We start from the raw sequence: 17,911 nt of genomic DNA, 5'->3' as shown, positions 1-17,911 counted from the left end.
TCAGTGTTTAAGAGCACTGTCTGCTCTTCCAGAGGTCCTGTGTTCAATTCCCAGCACCCATATGGCAGCTCATGATTCTGACACATTCTTCTGGCTGTAGAGGGCATCAGGCACACATGTGGTGTACAAACATACATGCAGGAAAACACCCATACACATAAAAATTTACAGACTGTTATTGAGGTATGGGTGCTTATAGCCATATAGCCATGACTGACTGAGTTTGATCCCTAGGATCCACATGGTGGAAGGAGAGAACCCACTTCTGAACATTGTCCTCTGACCTTTACATACACACACACACACACACACACACACACACACAGAGTAAATAAATACATGTAAAACAAAAAAAAATCACATTTAATTAGACAGCTCTCATTCATGGTACCATGGCCATAAACAAGATAACATATAATTAAAAATTCTGAAGACTTTAAAGAAGTCAAAACTTAAAAATATTCTGTAGTATTAGTTTTTAGAAGCACTTATGCATTACTTAAAAATGCGCATTCAATCTATCTCACTGTCTTGCTATGTGGAAAACTTCACGTAGCATTGATTTCAATGTTATCTTTTGAATGTGAAGCTATGGTAAAGCTACCAGAATGTAATGTAACACAGAAACCAGAAACACACTTGCCTGAATGAGCAGTATGTAACTCATTCAGAATATATTTGAAAGACATTCATTAATTTATTCTTTTCTTTCAGAAACTGGCCTGGATGCTTACTGCTTGAGGCATGGGACCAAGTGTTGAGGAAAAGAACTAGAATAAGGCACATCTCTGCTCTTGGGGCGTTTACAGAGTCCTGGAGACTTGTAAGACTCCCAGGAACTGTGAGCTGGCAGTGATTTTTAGTGCAAAGTGGAGCGGATGCTTTTTGCGTTGAGTGTTAGCTTGGTTGTCTTTGCGAATGCTTCTTTTTTTTCATAATATGCGGCTTCATTCACAAACACGGGGTACACGGTACAGTCTCCACCCAGTGTCATAGTCTTTCCATCAAGAGACACAAACACGGGATCTCCAGGGTGTAACGGTTTCCAGTCTTGATCCTCTCAGGAGACATCAAAATACATTAATTAATTACATTTGGCTTTTCCTCCTGTTTTTAATTTGTTTCTGTCAGACTGTAGATGACTAACATTGTCCATTAAAAAAGACATTCTCTATTGAAAAGACACAGGAGGGATGCGTTGAGATGTATGTGAGCCTTCTAACACTAATGCTTCAGACCACAGGAGCCTTGGAGCATCTCCAGCATTGCTGTGCTGAGCAAACATCTGGGGAGTTGGCTAAGATGGCTGTCTAGGCCAGGGCAGGGCCTACTCCTCTGCATTCCTAACATTTTACAGCAGCATCAGCATTGCCGGGGAGGCTGTTAGAAAGTAGAACCCCACCCCCTGCTGAGACCCACTGAAAAACAATCTTCGTGTGAATAAACTGACTGAAATTGAGAAGAGCTGCCCATGGTACTTTTTCTCAGCCACCGCTGCATTTCAGAATCACTTGGGAGCCTAGCATACTCTGGTACCGGTGAGAGGAGTTAGCCTCGTCTCAGAAACACAGGTCCTGAATCTTCCATCCCAGGGAGAACAGGCTTAGTAGATATTCAAACATATTTACTGAGATAACAATCTATCAGTCTCTCTTATAGAAATGAGAGAGAGAGAGAGAGAGAGAGAGAGAGAGAGAGAGAGAGAGAGAGAGAGAGAATGATACTGAGAACTGACTTTAGAGTTCTGCACATGCTAGCTCTATCACTGGGTTATCCTCCAAGCCTTCTTTCTATCTCTTTCTTTGAGAGGTCTCACTAGTTTGCTCAGGCTGGCCTTGAACTCACTCTATGATCAAGGAAGGCCTTTAACTTGTGCTCCTCTTGCCTTAGCCTCCCCAAGTAGCTGGGATTACAGGCTTGTGCCACCGGACCTAACTTGAATCCTTCCTTATGGTCTAGCAAGTCCAACGATCTTTCCTGACTTTGGGACCCAACACTAATCAAGTTGGTTACTGTCCTCATCAGGTCTTCTCAGCCTCCTCAGGACTGCATTTACATCTTTGAAGGACGTCACTGAGGAGAACACACTTGAATAGGCCCGTGCTTGAGGCTGCTGTGGCATTGTCAGCTGCCTGTTTCTTGAGCTTGTTTTCTTCCTCTCTAGCTCACACTGGCTTTAGAGACCATTGCTCATGGCTCCTCTGGTTTCCATTTGGCTTCCATGAAGCTAAAGGAAAGATATGCTCTATTGGTCTGAATTTGTGGGCAGGATGCTTTATGAGGTTGCCTGATGGCTATTAGAGCCATTAAGTAGGGATCTGAATCGGATCAGTGGTTTTCAACCACGGATACTCAAGCCAATAGTGTCAGATTAGCTGAGATGCTTGGCACTGTTAGTTTTTAGAAAGCTCTCTTTTTTGAAGGGAAATGTCTGGGGTAGAGGGGAGGTAGAGGTGTTGGGAGGAGTGAAGTGTGTGTGGGGGACTGTAGAAACTGTAGTAGGGATGTATTTTATAGGAATTTAATTTTTTTAAAAATAGAAAGCTCTCTAAGGTGATATGTATTCATGGCTGAAAAGCTTTGCATTACACAGCCCTTCGGGTCTCTTTCACCCTTTCACCTCTTTCACTCCAAGGTCTAACAATGGAGTGGGTGTTGTAGCTGTTTGAGATCACTCTTCTTCCTTGATGTTTCCTTTAACCTCTCCAGACTTCAGCCTCCTAACTGCCCTGAGAGCTCCTTCACTGGCATTGTTGACTAAACCAGGCAAGGTGTGATACTGGGATTCAGAGGAGAGTCATGGGACCATGTCAGGAATGTCCCAGAAAAACAAGTTCAGGGAGGTGTCAACTATGGCCAGCGGCAGAGAACATTAGTTGGAGATCTGTCACTCATAGCTGTGTCTATGGGACAGTTCTGATTTTTCTTTTCCTCTTTTGACATTCCATCCTCATGCCTTCCCATCTCCTCTCTGTTGGAGACAAGGTTTCCCACTGTAACCCAGGTTGACCTCAAATCTGCAATCTTGCTGTCTCATCTTCCCAAGTGTTGGAATTATCAGCATGCACCACAATACCATGCTCAATGTCTATTCTAATATAAGAAATAAGGGCTCAAAAATTAAAAACTACATAGAGGTGTGATGGAACACTAGTGTAATCCCAAATTTGGGAGGCTGAGTTAGGAAAATCATGACTTTGAGCCAGCCTGGGCAACAATGGGAAACCCTTTCTCAAAAAAATTAAAAGCCAAATAAGATGTATATAATTTTTTTTAGCAACAAGAACTGTTTTATTTTTTCCAGATACAGAAGTTTGCAGGTTTTGTAAATATTGCTTGAGAGCAACACTCCTATGTACAGTGTCTTCTGTCTAATAGCGTGTAAACACAGTATGTATCCACAGTGCAATGTTGGCTCAGCCACGATCCACCTTGCATACATACTTAAATGACTATCAAACCAGAACTGTTGTGTCAAGGCAACTTTGTATAGGTAGACAGCTTTCTAAACAGACAGAACTTCATGCACGTCTTCCTACACTGTTTGCAAGTAACAGATTCTAGTGCTCCAACTTAGGGTTAGTTCACTGTGATCCAGGAACTGGGAGTGGAGCCCCTCAACATGGCTTTAATTTAGGGAAGAACTGTGGTTATTAGAACACGGGGAGTCTGCTTTGCTTCCCTAAGAACAAAAGTCCCAATGAAACCAGATCATCTCCTTCAAACCTAAATGATAAACACAAGATGTATATAATTTTCCCTACAATTGCACATGGGTAGGCACTTTCAATTCTGGAAGTCTTGTTTAGATGCCTCTCTCCCCCTATTATGAGGTTATAGTATGTGGCTAACATCATTTCTAGATAGTACATCGGACTTCAGTGTTTCTTGACTATTATAGGTCACACTCATGGATGTGCCCGTAGAGCCAGCACACATTATATGTGGCAAATACCCAGAGAGGGTCTGGGGCCCTTCCTGCTATAGTTTGAGGTGGGTAGTGTCTCCCAGTGGTCCAGGTGTTAAGGGCTTGGTTCCTAAGAGTGGTCCTATCAGGAGGAGATGTGGATCTGTAGGAAATGGTTCATCGAGAGAAGCCTTTAGGTCACTGAGGATTCTGGAGGGGGCTGTGGTCCTGTCCCGCCAACACTTACTTCCTTGCCTGTGCAGTTGTCTCGACCATGTGCTTTTGCTACAGCCCCAAAGTACTACAGCCACTCTGAAACCTCCAGAGTGGTGAGCAGAATTACACCTTTTTCAGTTTACTAGACTTTTTTTCTGTCATTAATTTCATTATAGTGATGAAAGTCTGACTGATATGTTACTTTAAATACTAAAAAATTAGCTAATGGGCACAAAATGCTGTTTGGAAGTAAAATTATACCTCAAAGTAGAATACTATTATTTTCAGTGTTTCAAAGAAACAGATGTTACCTGCAGATTAGGATGGATAACAGCAGCCACTTCTCCACTTTCATTCCTTGGATAATCAACTTTCTCCATTATTTTATAGACTTCAATAGCACAGGGAGGGAATTCTTTTCCTATGGTAAGAGATGGCATGTGTTAATCACAGCTAGGAAGAAATGTCCTGGAAAACGGAAGCTGGCCCTTTAAGGAAGGAAGTGAAGAGTGCCGCAAGGCAGTCAGTCTGTTATGGAGGCTCATAAATGTCAAGAAGCCAAGCACACTCTGGGATTATTTGTCAGTATACTCCCCACAAGTGCAGAGACAGAGGTAGAAGCAGAAGGTACACATTTCAGTGTTTGCTAGGACCACGACCAAGAGAGCCGCCGGGTTCTCTTCTGGTTTTCCTGGCTGTGTGTTCTTGAGCAACTCGCTGGCCTTCTGCAGGCTTGTGTTCATTAACTGTCAGACGAAAGTTTGGACGAGCTTAAGGCAGAGTCCTTCCTTCTGACACTGCGTGACTGTGTGTTCACAGAGACATCCAGCAAGCTAGCTGGCTTTAGCATAGTGGGTACATTGCACCTGATTCAGCATAATGAGACAATGCACGTAATTCAGCATAATGGGACATTGCACATCTGACAACCCCTGAGGAGGGACCTTTAGGGATGCAGGGAGTCTGCTCAACAGTGGAGTGCAACCCTCAAAGATGGTGCAAAACTAAACAACCCAGTGCCAAGAAATATTAACAGTAATAGTTCACAGACACAGGAGGCAGTCTCTGAGCCAACACTGGAACCTGTGTCCAATGGAGGGCTATAGTGTGCTGTGGCTGAAACCTAGAGGAAAGCCTTCCTTTCCTTGGAGTGGAATTGGAATGGGGAGATGGGTCATCACTTCTAGCTGACTTTTCCTGTGCAACGTTCTAGCCTAGAACTTAGCAGCTTAACGCATTGAGTTTGTGATTCTGTAGGTTGACCAGCAGCTCCTCTGGTTTAGTCTGGCTTTGACTGATTTCTGATTGTCTCGATGACACATGCGAGGCGAGCTGGCAGGTCCTCTGGCTGCTGAATGGTATGGGATAGCCCCACTCTCATGTCTGACATTTGAGAGGCTGCAGCTTGATCTGTGTGACTGTGTGCTGGGATCTTTGAGCTCTCCATCTTGTAACCTTTTCTTATCAGTATGGAAAGAGGGGTTCCCAAGAACAGTAAGAAAACAAGCTCCAGGATGCTAGTCTTTTTCAAGCTTCTGGGGCATAAAAACAGATCACATGGCCAAGTCAGATTTAAGAAGAAGGGAAGAACAGCCTGGGTGATGCAAGGATGCAGAGGGGTGTTCTGTAGTCATCACCCCACATCCATGTCACAGGGAATACAGACTGTGATTTGTAAACCATGTGTGGTGGTCCGCAAAGGCTCGTATATTTGAATGTTTGGTCATTAGGGAGTGGAGCTACTGGACAGGGGTTAGGAGGTGTGACCTTGTTGGAGGAAATGCATCACTGGGGGAGAACTTCGGGGTTTCAAATGCTCAAGCCAGGCCCAGTGTCTCTCTCTTCCTGCTGCCCGACAATCCAGATGTAGAACTCTCAGTTACCTTTCCAGCATCATGTCTGCCTGCAGGCTGCTGTGCTTCCCGTTATCAAGGTGATAATGAACAAAAAGCTCTCAATGTAAGCAATCCCCAATCAAATGCTTTCTTTTATAAGAGTTGTCGTGGTCACGGCATCTCTTCACAGCTATAGAACACTGGCTAAGATACCATGTCTTCCGTCAGGTTTGTGCCTTCCACTTGATTGTTTAATTTCTTAACACACTGTGGTTCAACCCCTGGCATCTGAGGGCCTGTTGTGGGTATGTTCTGATCTTCCCAACACCAGTTCCACCAGACAGCATGGACCTACCCTCAGATAAGGGTCATAAGAACTGATGTTCAGTTTTATGACTTCCTGGAGGTCAAAGGACTCCCACATACAAGAAGCTCTTGTGGCCAAAGGAGATGCTCCCTGAGGCTAAGGGGCAATACCTGTCACAGGGCCTGAGCTGCACTTTAGTTACATCATCAGAACTATAATTCCTCAATGCGGCCTAATGGGATTATTATTTACATAGGATGTCTATGACACCTTTAAAGTTTTCTTAAATTTTAAAGTAAATTATTGTATAGTTGTTGTACTTAGAATATTTTTAGATTTATTAAGTGGAAGATCCACTCACCCACCTCTTTACCAATCACCATCCATTTGTTAATTACAGACATAATACATAAAAACATCATCCCACTATAACTAAGTTAGCCTCCCTTAGCCCTCTTCTCAGTAATCACTGCTGTAGCTTAGTGTGCTTTTTTCTAGAGCTTTTCCTATATATATATGTACACACACACACACACACACACAGCTAACTAGTTAAGATCATAAATGTGATAACTATGACCTAGATTTTCTTCATATTTCAATGTTTAGTGGTTAACTTTTACATAGAGACACCCCCTCATGGATGAACAGAAACATACGGAACCAACTGCCACCCAACACTCACCTTTGTTGAAATGGTGTATAAAATCAAGAGCATGTTTAACCATTCTTCTCATTTGGTCCAAAATATCAGCTCTCAGAACACCCTGAGGCTGGGGACCAACTTCTATACCTATATACAGAAGAAGACACATCACTTTTATGTAAGTAGTAGAATACGCTGAAAGAATAAGCATTTAAAATATAAAGATCTAGGATCCCAGTGTTGTGACTGTTTAATATCATGGAAAAAAGCAGAGACAATGTCAGGTAAATACAGAACGTGGAAACCCACAGAGCTGTGCTGATGTAGGAACTCAGGTTACCTTTTTCTTTTATGCCCTTCAGTATTATCAAAACATTAAAAACTCACTACTTAGTAAAAAATGCAGACCAAGTGAGGCTGATAAGTAATAGGTAACCACAACGAGAAACTGTCATGGACTTCATAGTTAACTTAGCAGGATGAAATATGTCTATGTAGTCAGAAATCTATCTAACTAAGCTTGGGTTTAGTTTATGTGATTATTGAGCAACATTCTTGCCTTTACTATAACACTATATCTATAACTTACTGATAAGATGGTGCAAAGTTTGTTCTTCATTTTCTGTAAAATTAGATTCATTTCTTCTATTCCAGTAAAACTGTGCCTGTACTATCATGTCTTTCCATGCTCAGCACTACAGAATGTCCCTTCTCTAAACCACCTGTCTAGTCCCTTTCTCTTGCCAGCTTCCCACAAGTCATCCCTTCACTCACCACCTTCTCCATCCTTCCCACAAGTCATCCCTTCACTCACCACCTTCTCCATCCTTCCCACAAGTCCTCCCTTCACTCACCACCTTCTCCATCCTTCCCACAAATCATCCCTTCACGCACCACCTTCTCCATCCTTCCCACAAATCATCCCTTCACGCACCACCTTCTCCATCCTTTGAACCATTTGCAAATTCTAACCTGCACACCATCATTTAATTCCACAAAACTCATAAGTTCCTTTACCTTCATCTGATTTTCACCCATTTCTACTATTTCCTAGTCTATTAAAACTTATATTTTCAGGTGGTGGCGCACGCCTTTAATCCCAGTATTTGAGAGGCAGAGGCAGGCGGATCTCCATGAGGTTGAGGCCAGCCTGGTCCCCAAGAGCTAATTCCAGGACAGGCTCCAAAGCTACAGAGAAACCCTGTATTGGAAAATCAAAAACCAACCAACCAACAAACAAACAAAGAAAAACTTGTATTTTTATCATGTAAAATCTTTGTTGTGCTTATTTTTCTTATGTGTATAAATAGACCTTTCTTTACATGCGTGGTATCATAGGTCTTGGTAAGGTCATTTATTTATGCATAAATAATTTGTAAAACTCTGAAAAATATGCTTCTGGATATGTCTGTGTATTGTAGGAGAGATTGTTTATCCACCTCAAGGTCATCTTTCTTCATCCTAACAGAATCAGAGTTTTGGTTGAGTATCCACAGTACCAGGTAAAAGTACCTTGTTTTCAGCTCAAGAGTAAGTGCTGAACGGCTTAAGGCACTTACAGTAATCCTAGCACTCCAGTGACCGAAGGCCCCAAATAAAGGATATGCAGGGGAGACCTGAGACACTCTTTATTTAATGATGTTTAGAGAACTACAGTGTATGTCTTGTGACCACAGTAAAGACACATTCAAGATTGTGGAACAGACGAATAAAAAGATATTGGTCCCTCATGATGTTGTGAGGGAGGCAGAAGATGTGAAGAATAAAAAGATGCTGGTCCCTCATGTTGTTGTGAGGGAAGCAGAAGATGTGGTGTAGTAGGTCTACATGGAGAGCCAGGGTTACAGAGTGGTAGAGGAGGGTACTTCATGCCCAAGAATCATGTTTGTTTTCCCAAGATGAGAATATTTTTCAAAACCAAAATTAAGTTTGGCCCAAGATCTCTCATCAGTGCAGAATCGTTAAATCCACAGGATACGACCAAGACACATTCAGGGTGGAAAGGAAGAAACAAGGGTCATAAAAAGTGCTAAATTTGAGATGAGGTTTTGCCTAGAATCTAAGAAGACCGTGTCTACTTGCTCACCCGTGTTGAGGGTGGGGAGTGTGAATGGATATGCTTGGGTTTGATTGTCAGGCTGGTTGCAACAAGCTACAATTAGGTTTGTCTAGAAGGATCCTGTGAGACTTGAGGCAACTTGGGATTAGAAAGGTCCTTATACTGTTAGTAGCAGCTAAAATAAGTTTGCATGGACACTCTTTGTGACTATAAAATGTTGAATAAAAAGGTTTTCCTTTCTCTTGATCTTTAGTGTTTTTATTCATCATTTAATAAATAAACTCCAAAGAAAGTTTCAAAATCAGAAAGAGAACGCACTAGCATTTCTTAGTTATAATGCATTTATAGTTCCTTGGGTTAAAATGTTTGAAAATTTAGCTCTATTTGCAAGGAACCAACATATCAGCGGATATTTGTTCTAACTAGAAAAAAGTACCAACCATAAATACCGTAGACCAGTCCTGATCTGTCAGACTTCAGAAGTCTTATCCTTTTATTCAGTGTCAAATGGAACCAGGCTGTCTATCCTGTTATTATTATTGCAGTACTGGCGTTTGGATGAAAGCCCCCATACAGGCTATGCAAACGCAGCCTTATCCTGTATCATTTAGGCTCTGGTTTGCGTTTATTTTTGTTGCTCTATCTGTATGTCTATCTATGTATTTTGAAGTATTAGAATACTAGGCAAGGACTCTATCACTGAGCTATAGGCTCAGGCCAAAGCTTTGGTTTATTTAAACTATGTAATGTTATTGGATATTTAGCCTATATAATGTAAATATATTTGGGTATAGTTCTCTAATTAAAATAATAAATTACTTTAACCATGTAACAAAACATCCTATCAATTGAAGAGTCAGAGTTATTTTTTTAAAAAATTATTTGCTCTTATTACTTTTCAAGTAATCTTTCAAATTACTCTTGTTTAAAACATCTGAGAGCTAACAAAATAGATTTGAGTTGTAGTAACAGTTTTTCTTACAGTGTAGCTGTAGATAATTAATTATACTAGTAGGTCTCCTGGGAAACAGAATGGAGCCACCCCCTACTATAGCAGTTCACTACTACGGAGTGATTATCTGACTACAGTCCCATCTTCTCATCAGACCCTGGGGGCTCCTTGAGGTAAGACTGCATGTCTTGTTCACTGCTACATCCTAAAGACCTAGCACAGGATTGATCTCCAACAGATACACAAATATCTATGGAATATACAAATCCTGTATGCAATACAGTTTGGTGGAGTAAGAGAAGGTTCTGTTCCACTTGAGTTTTGGGAATGAGGAGAACAACAGACTAATTTGAGAGTCTGAGTGTTAGAGCAAATAAAATGCTAGGAATAAATCCAGAGATCTGCTCAGAGAAATTCAGGAAATTAGGTATGGTTAGGGTTTGCCTACAGTTAATCGGTTCACCTGATCATTAGAAGATTAATGATATGGGAGGTAGCTAGATTCTTTACCTGTGCCAGTAGGAAGTACAACTTACCAACAGGATACTTGGCAATGGAACGAGTGGTTGCATATTTGAGGGAAGGATGCTCAATAAGATAAACATAGCAGGGCAATGGAGCCAAGGAAGTCTGAACAAATTGAAAACATCATTCTTAGTATGCAAAGTATGTTTTGTTCTCTTGGCTGCTACAGAGTCCATAGTTCCTTCATTATGCTTTATATCAGAATTAAAATTAGCCAGACAGCCTTATGAAATAGTCTCTAAAACCTACTGTTATAGCTTTGAAACCAGCAAATGAATTATATATAAAATCAAAATATATTAGTTTTCTGGGCAAAAGGTACATAAAACAATACCCAAAGATGAAAACTAAAAATAGGAAATAAACATTCCTTCTGAACATATTTGACTACTTCTGAAAACATTTTGTTTACATCTTTGTTTATACTTACTATTCAGCAGGGTATTGGCCTTAAATTCTGTTACTATTTATGGTCCAGATCTCTACAGCTGCTGGGTAATTTCCTCCACAATTTCTGCTTATTTCGATGAGAAATTGAGCCAGGTTTCAATTTGAGAGAAGAATTTCACTATGGAGCTCTGGGTGGCTTGGAACTTACTACACAGTTTATCTCAAACCCACACCTGCCTCTAACTTCTGAATTCTGGGATTAGAAGTTTATGCCACTACACCTGGACTAGCCTCTAGGTTTTCATAACTAATTATAAGCCATGTGGTTTCACATACGGTAACGAAAGCATCCAATTTTTTTCTTCAGTGAGCAAAAAAGATTGCTACATTATTGTCTTCCCAACCCCACCCCCATTCTGACCCCAGAAGCACTAGGTAGTCACTGTTAAAACTCAAGAGAAAGGAAGAAATAGCTAATCTTGACATTTATTAACCCAGCATCTTTTGTTCTAATGCTTCTTGTTGGTAGCTGCCACCTGTCTGGTCTTCCTATCCAGATTGTTCTGTCCCTGAGGTATTACCTTGTGGCACCCATCTTGTTCCCTTTCTACCATTTTGACCTCTCCAGTGCTTGGAGGAACCAGTTGGCCAGACTTTTGGAGCCTCTGCTGAAGTGGCTTGGCCTGACACCGTTTCTCTGCTGTCTTTCATAGATCTCGGTCATGGAGCCAACCCCATACCACCATGGAGGTACAGGTGCCGTGCTGTGGGAGAAGCTCATGTATAAAAGCAGCTCTCCTTGCAGGGGCAAGCTTTTCACTTTTGGCCAGCTTGGCGGTGTCCATCCTTTTGGGGACTTTTTGAGGAAGGCTGCCAGAGCTCTGACAAATTACTCCTGGTTAATATCTTTTACAGTAACTCCAGGCATCTATGGTCTCCATACTGCCAGTCATAGGAAAGGGTTATAAGTTACATCATGAGTTAAGTGCTTTAACTCTTCTTTGCATTGAAGACTTTCAGCATTTACATGAGGTTAAGTGTTATCATGCCCGTTTTATAAAATAAGGGAAGCAAGGTTTTGGGAGATGAATAAGAAAGTCAGGATTTGAACTCAGGTTCTCTTGGACATCTATGTCAAATTGTTTCTACTAAGTCATACCAGCTCTCAGGAAGGAAGAATATTTATTATAATAAACAGATAATTCAGTATTTGTGATAGTGCTGCTGTTCTAGCAAATTTTTCTCTAGTTGTAGATACCAGATGGTGGAATTTTTCATTCTGCAGATTTCTGAGCCTCATCTTGTAGCTGAGCGTACATCATCATGCTCAGCATTCATCTGCTCCAATGAGTGCGAGGATGTACCCAGCTGCCTGGGCTGAAGTCTTGATGCTCTCATGAAGCGCACTGCCCAGCAGAGGTGTTTCAGTCACAGACACCAGATGGGGCCCAGGGTAAGATGCTAGGAGGCCAACCAAGACTCTTTGTCTTTACACTTTAGTCAACCCTGAATGATCTCTTGAGTTTCCTAAAGCTGTGCAATTGACATGTATCAACTGTCATTTAAATCTTGGTATTAATTTTATTTGTTTTTTTACCAAACACCATGTTTGGTGACTATCTGGATAAAATTTATAACTTTGTATAGTCAAGTATTTATAGACTTTTTAAAAATTGTTTTCTGCTGGGCGGTGGTGGTGCACGCCTTTAAGCCCAACACTCGGGAGGCAGAGGCAGGTGGATCTCTAGGAGTTCGAGATCAGTGTGGTCTACTAGAGCTAGTTCCAGGACAGGCCCCAAAGCTACAAAGAAACCCTGTCTCGAAAAAAAAAATATTTTCCTCATTGTGTTTATTGTTTTAATTCTTTTTCTCTTCTTGCCAGCACCGCCTCTTCCTTTGTGTAGCACTTCATCAAGCCTCACATTTGGCCATGGGATACAATCCATTTCTCTTTGTCCCGCCTTCCCGACATCTTACAATGACTTAAATAGAAAGGATTCTAAGCTACCACACATCAATAACTTTGAGATTACCTTAATATAGTGAAACATCTGGATTAAAAAGTCATTCTTGGAATCCTCGAGAATGAGAGTGCAGCCCATGTTAGAAGTCGTGTTGTGAAGGTCAAAAACAACATCGTAGGAATTGTCACTATTTTTTGGACCAAATAAGTGATTTATTTCTTGAGCCCTTCTCACTTCATATGGCAAATCCTCTGACATCTCCTTGCTGTTTTAGCAGAGAGAAAAAGAATAATGTCATCTATGGCTACAATAACATAAATACACAATGGGGATAGTACACAAAGAACAAACTATAAACCTCATGTGTATATTAAAGACCCGTGCAGAACATGAAAATGTATCAGAAACTTCTGCAAATGAAAAACTGCACCTTTTCTCCTGCGGATCCCATATATCCGGCGCTGCCCTGGTGTGCTTATAAAAATGCTAGGTTTATTGATGTGGCTGGTCTTGGGTAAGGCTTTGCAAGTGGAATTTACCACGTGTCTTCAACTTTGAAAAAACATAAGTCTTTAATTTGATAAGCACTTCTTTGTAGTTATGGAGTATTGCTTATTTATTATGGGTCCAAACTTCACTCTCCACCACCACTGTGGTTCTCGTGCAAAGACGTAGTTCAACTCAGGTGCTTATGTATTTATTGGGATTTTAAATTGAAGATTGGGTATGATTTAGGACATGCTTTACAAACAACAAACCACAAACCCTCCCAAAGTACAAAACTTACCAAACATACTTACATAATTTTTCTGGAACAAGGGTTGATAGGTGATCATTATATTCTCAAACGGGTCTATCCACCCTCTCTTCACTATTTCTTTTTACAGTGCTGAAGATTGAACTTTGAGCCTCATCTAGTTAGGCAAGAGCTCTGTCACTGAATTACAGTCCTAGTACCTCCTTCTTGTTCTTTCAAATTTTGAGACAGTCTTGCTAATTTTCTCAGGTTGGCTTTACATTTATTCTGTAGTGAAGGGAGGAGGATTGTCTCCTACCTCAGCCTCCCAAGTAGCTAGAATTATAGGCCTGCAGTTGTCTGAATGAAATTTACAATTTTAGAGATTCAAGAATTCACGAAGGTTTTTGTTACTTTATTCATTGTTGTTATGATTTCACTTGTTTCTTCTCCTTTCCTCCTGCCTGTCAGCACTGCTTGTGTCAGCATACTTGACCTGGCCTCTCAGTTTGACTACGGAAGAGCACTCTGAGGGTGTTCAATATGATAATGGCTTAAACTTATATTTCTCTATTTTTTCTCAAACATACTTTTTTTTTACATAATTTTATATATTTATATTACCTGGCCATTTAAAAAAATTGTTTGTATCAGAGTCTTTCCTGCTTGGAAACTCATCTGCAATCAGGAAGGTGCATCAGCAATTTTTGTGATAATGAAGCCAAGACCATAAGGAATAAAACAGAGCATGTGAAGAAAAGTACAGTGGGAAAAGACGAGCCAAAGACATTGGTAACATCAGGGAGCTACTGCACTGGGGCCACCTATATTTGCATATAAAGTTCATGAACAAGAAGTTTAGATTCTTGAGTTTCTATTTGCAATCAAATACAGTTCCTAATGTGATCTATTTCTCTCTCTCTCTCTCTCTCTCTCTCTCTCTCTCTCTCTCTCTCTCTCACACACACACACACACACACACACACACACACACACACACCCCACAGGCGGTTTTTAGAGTTAACTCAAGATTAGCTCTTATAAGATTAGTTCATATTATCTCACTCCAGAACTTATTTATTTCCATTTGGATAAATGGCACCATTACCCACTCAGATGTTCAGAGTCAAGGTTTTAAGTTTTGAAAGATAGTGGACACTCTGAATTCTCATGCCTGGGGGGTCCAGTTACCATAAGAAGAGTCCCACAGGACCAGACTGCAAGAATAGACAGGGGGTAGACCTTGGGCGGCACTAGTAGCCACACTGCTATAATAGCCGTGTTGTAACAGTAGGTTGCTTTGATCTGTTCAGGATAGTAGATTTATAAAGAGCATCCAGCAAGGGAAAGCAGATTTCTATGCTAGGGGCAGTGCTATGGTCACCACATGAAGAACTCATGGGAAGAAGCCTGGGTTAAACTGGATGCATGTACGTCCTGTAAGAGGTTATATTATCTGTCCACAGAGGAAGGCTGGCTTTGTGGAGTGCCTATATATATCATCATAACAACAATGAAAATATATATAATTTTTATAGCATGAGAGAGAACCCAGTGCCTTATCCATGCTAGGCAAGTACTCTCTCGAGATACAACCTCAGTCCACTTCTTGAATTATTTATTTTAAAGAAGGATCTTGATAAGTTGCCTCAGCTACCTGAGTAGCAGAGATTACAGATCTATGAATTCAGGCCTGGCTGGTCTGTGGAGTTCTGTAAAGAGTTTGTGGGAGAACTTACCACACCAGACAAGGGGGCTGGAGAGCAGAGACGGCTCTAAGGTTGCCTCTGTGAGGCACTCGTGGGTAATGGGGCCACCACTGAAATGAGGGATGTGGGAAAAGACAGCTGCCTAGAAGACGGCGGAGAGGTTCGTTGGTTGTTTGTCTCATGATTTTCATAACCACCGTGAGACAGAGCTGTCTAACCTCTGAGGACTGTTAAGACTGAGAAAGAGAATGTGAACCTGTCACGGAACAGGTACTATTGGCTGTTCTTAGTAAGAAAACTCGCCCCAATCCACTTCAGAGCTATCTGGAAAGTTAATACACAGGTTAAAGGATTAATTCTTCAACAAATCTTACTTGTCATATATGTGCTAGTTAATAGCTATTTTAGGTGAATAAATATTAATTGTCCCGATATAACCTCAATCATGAAGATAAAAGTATTTCTACAATTTAAATTTTGCTAATAAAATTATTTGGTGAACAAAATAGCACTGCTGTGTAACTTCCGGGGAAAGCAAATATTTTGTAAAGATGAATTTTGTTTTGTCTACGTTCTTTTGTTCTGTGGTAAGACTGGGCCGAGGAATTCTCTAACTAGCATTTATCAACAAACAAGCGTACGGCCAGTCCTGCTAGCACAGGCCTATAATTCCAACTGCTTGGCAGTGTGAGGCAGGAGGGTCAAAAGTTCAGGCCTGCCTAGGTTACAGAGTAAGCTCAGGGCCAACCTGGTTAGTTTAGTAAGACCCTGTCTCAAAATAAAAACTACAAAGAGTTTAGGAACTTGCATGGACAGTGCCTCCTATAACCTAGTGCATCAAGACAAGAAAGCAAGCACATAGAGCTGTTAGGTGCTCCTCTGGGCGCCTTTCGTTTTAGCTAGCAGTCTACCAACCAGCTCAGCGTAAAAACCATTGTGTACACTGCTTTGTATGTCCACAACACCTGGTAGACGCTTAACAATATTTTCAGGTTAAAAAAATGATGCTAGGAAAAACACTTAGAGGCACATACAATAGCAAATATTATGATATAGACAAGGGAAAAAATAATTGGTATTTATCAACCTAGAGTGTGGTGACCACACACACCACATGGAACTGTCTAAATCAGCTGTAACCCAAATTCAGAGAGGTCGGAGGAGGTGTCTTCAGCCCTCGTTTTCCTCAGCGGTGATACCCCACCACTAGAGATGAACACATCTCTCCCTCCAGCTGCACACTGCCCTGATGCGCTCAGGCTCTGGATGCTCACTCACTCTTTCACTCAACAAGCATCAATCAAAGCGTCGTCATTTTCTCAGCTAGAACCTTACATAAACACATCCTACAAGAAAGCACAGTGGTGAATTTCCCACAAAGCAGCATGTTTACAGTGACCGAATTAATTTACATAACGACCAAACATTGACTTATTTTTTGAGAAGAATTTCGAGTCTTATTTTTATTTTCACACATTGTCCAAGCTTGCCCAAACACAAATTTCACGCATAGTATTATTGTATTTGTGTCTTTCAAGACACATGAGTCAGAAATAATGATCTTTCCCATTTGTTGCTGTATACTACATGGCATACAATAAAAAAAAAAAAGAATAACCAGCAAAGCCTGGAGTTGTAAAAAGTTTACAGCAGAGCATATGAGTGCTGAGTTTGGGTAGCTGCATAATTCACAAAGCAGCATGATTAAAAGCGAAAGTGATCTTATGGGTTAAGGACGCTCTATGTACAGGTCTGACCACGGACTTGAGCAAGCACATGTTCTCCCTCTCAGTGACTACTGCTTTTCACACAAGCAAGCTCTCACAGAATACAGATCACAGTCTTACCTAAGATTTTCAAGGTTAAAAGCACGATTCAGGTCACAGTCAATGTATCGGGCACACTTCTCCACTGCTCTTGGGTTGGTTATGAATGGCTTCACCTCCAGCCCTTCTCTCTGAATTTCAGCACCGTTCTTTAGCCAGTGAGTAACTAGAAACACTCCTGTCAGCTCATTGCCGTGAGTCCCTCCAAAGATAGCAATCTTTTTAATAGGTTCTTCAGCAACACAAGCAGTCATTTTACCAAGTAGACTGGTCTGATTTCTGCAATTCACAAGAGAGGAGGTCAAAGGACGCTTAACTCCTCAGAAAAGTTTCCAAGTTTAGATCTAAGCAAGAAGTGCAAAGTACAGAGTTCTCGAGTATTTAACAATTGTTTCTGTCACAACGTCTGAGCCTGTTTATTCTATGGACACTCCCTTCTGTAGCCCCTCCCTTTACCATATTTGGGTTAAAATATGCAAAGATCAACTAGAGACGCAACTGCTAACTTCCAACTCCCTCAGATGGTCAGCAGATCTAAGTACAACTGTGTTAGCATCTCCTGCTATAAAAATTCTGTTTTCTGTCCAGGATGATTGTTTATAATAATAATACTGCAACAAGCCCAGTTCTCCCAAATATAACAATGTGGCTTATTTAGTGTTTATGTTTCCACTGATGTTTAAAAACATTTCTGAAGTAAGCAACTTTTCATGATCTGAAGACATTTGAGTCTCTCTTTACAAACAGTCAAGGACAGGTGCTCAGACTGCCTCTTGAACAGCGTTCTTTCTGCAGTCAGAGACACAAAAACTCAGTTAATGATGGGCTTGGTGACATGG

General features: G+C 41.1%; 1 protein-coding gene and 1 pseudogene across 1 annotated transcript; both read right to left on the bottom strand.

Annotated features, from left to right (window-relative positions):
- Positions 1-342: 342 nt before the first annotated feature.
- Positions 343-17,451, bottom strand: Aspa (aspartoacylase). The gene is made up of 6 exons (XM_005349597.3): positions 17,094-17,451; positions 12,871-13,066; positions 10,459-10,552; positions 6,951-7,058; positions 4,435-4,544; positions 343-1,057 (listed from the first exon to the last, which is right to left on the bottom strand). Exons 1-6 carry the CDS (start codon positions 17,324-17,326, stop codon positions 860-862), a joined length of 939 nt encoding a protein of 312 aa, XP_005349654.1. The 5' UTR covers positions 17,327-17,451; the 3' UTR covers positions 343-859.
- Positions 11,347-11,765, bottom strand: LOC101981801 (annotated as a pseudogene).
- Positions 17,452-17,911: the final 460 nt, after the last annotated feature.

Source organism: Microtus ochrogaster, chromosome 7, assembly GCF_000317375.1.
Source record: "Microtus ochrogaster isolate Prairie Vole_2 chromosome 7, MicOch1.0, whole genome shotgun sequence".
Lineage (NCBI taxonomy): Eukaryota > Metazoa > Chordata > Mammalia > Rodentia > Cricetidae > Microtus > Microtus ochrogaster.
Note: the sequence above shows the minus strand (reverse complement) of the source record. Positions and strands in the feature narration are given on the sequence as shown.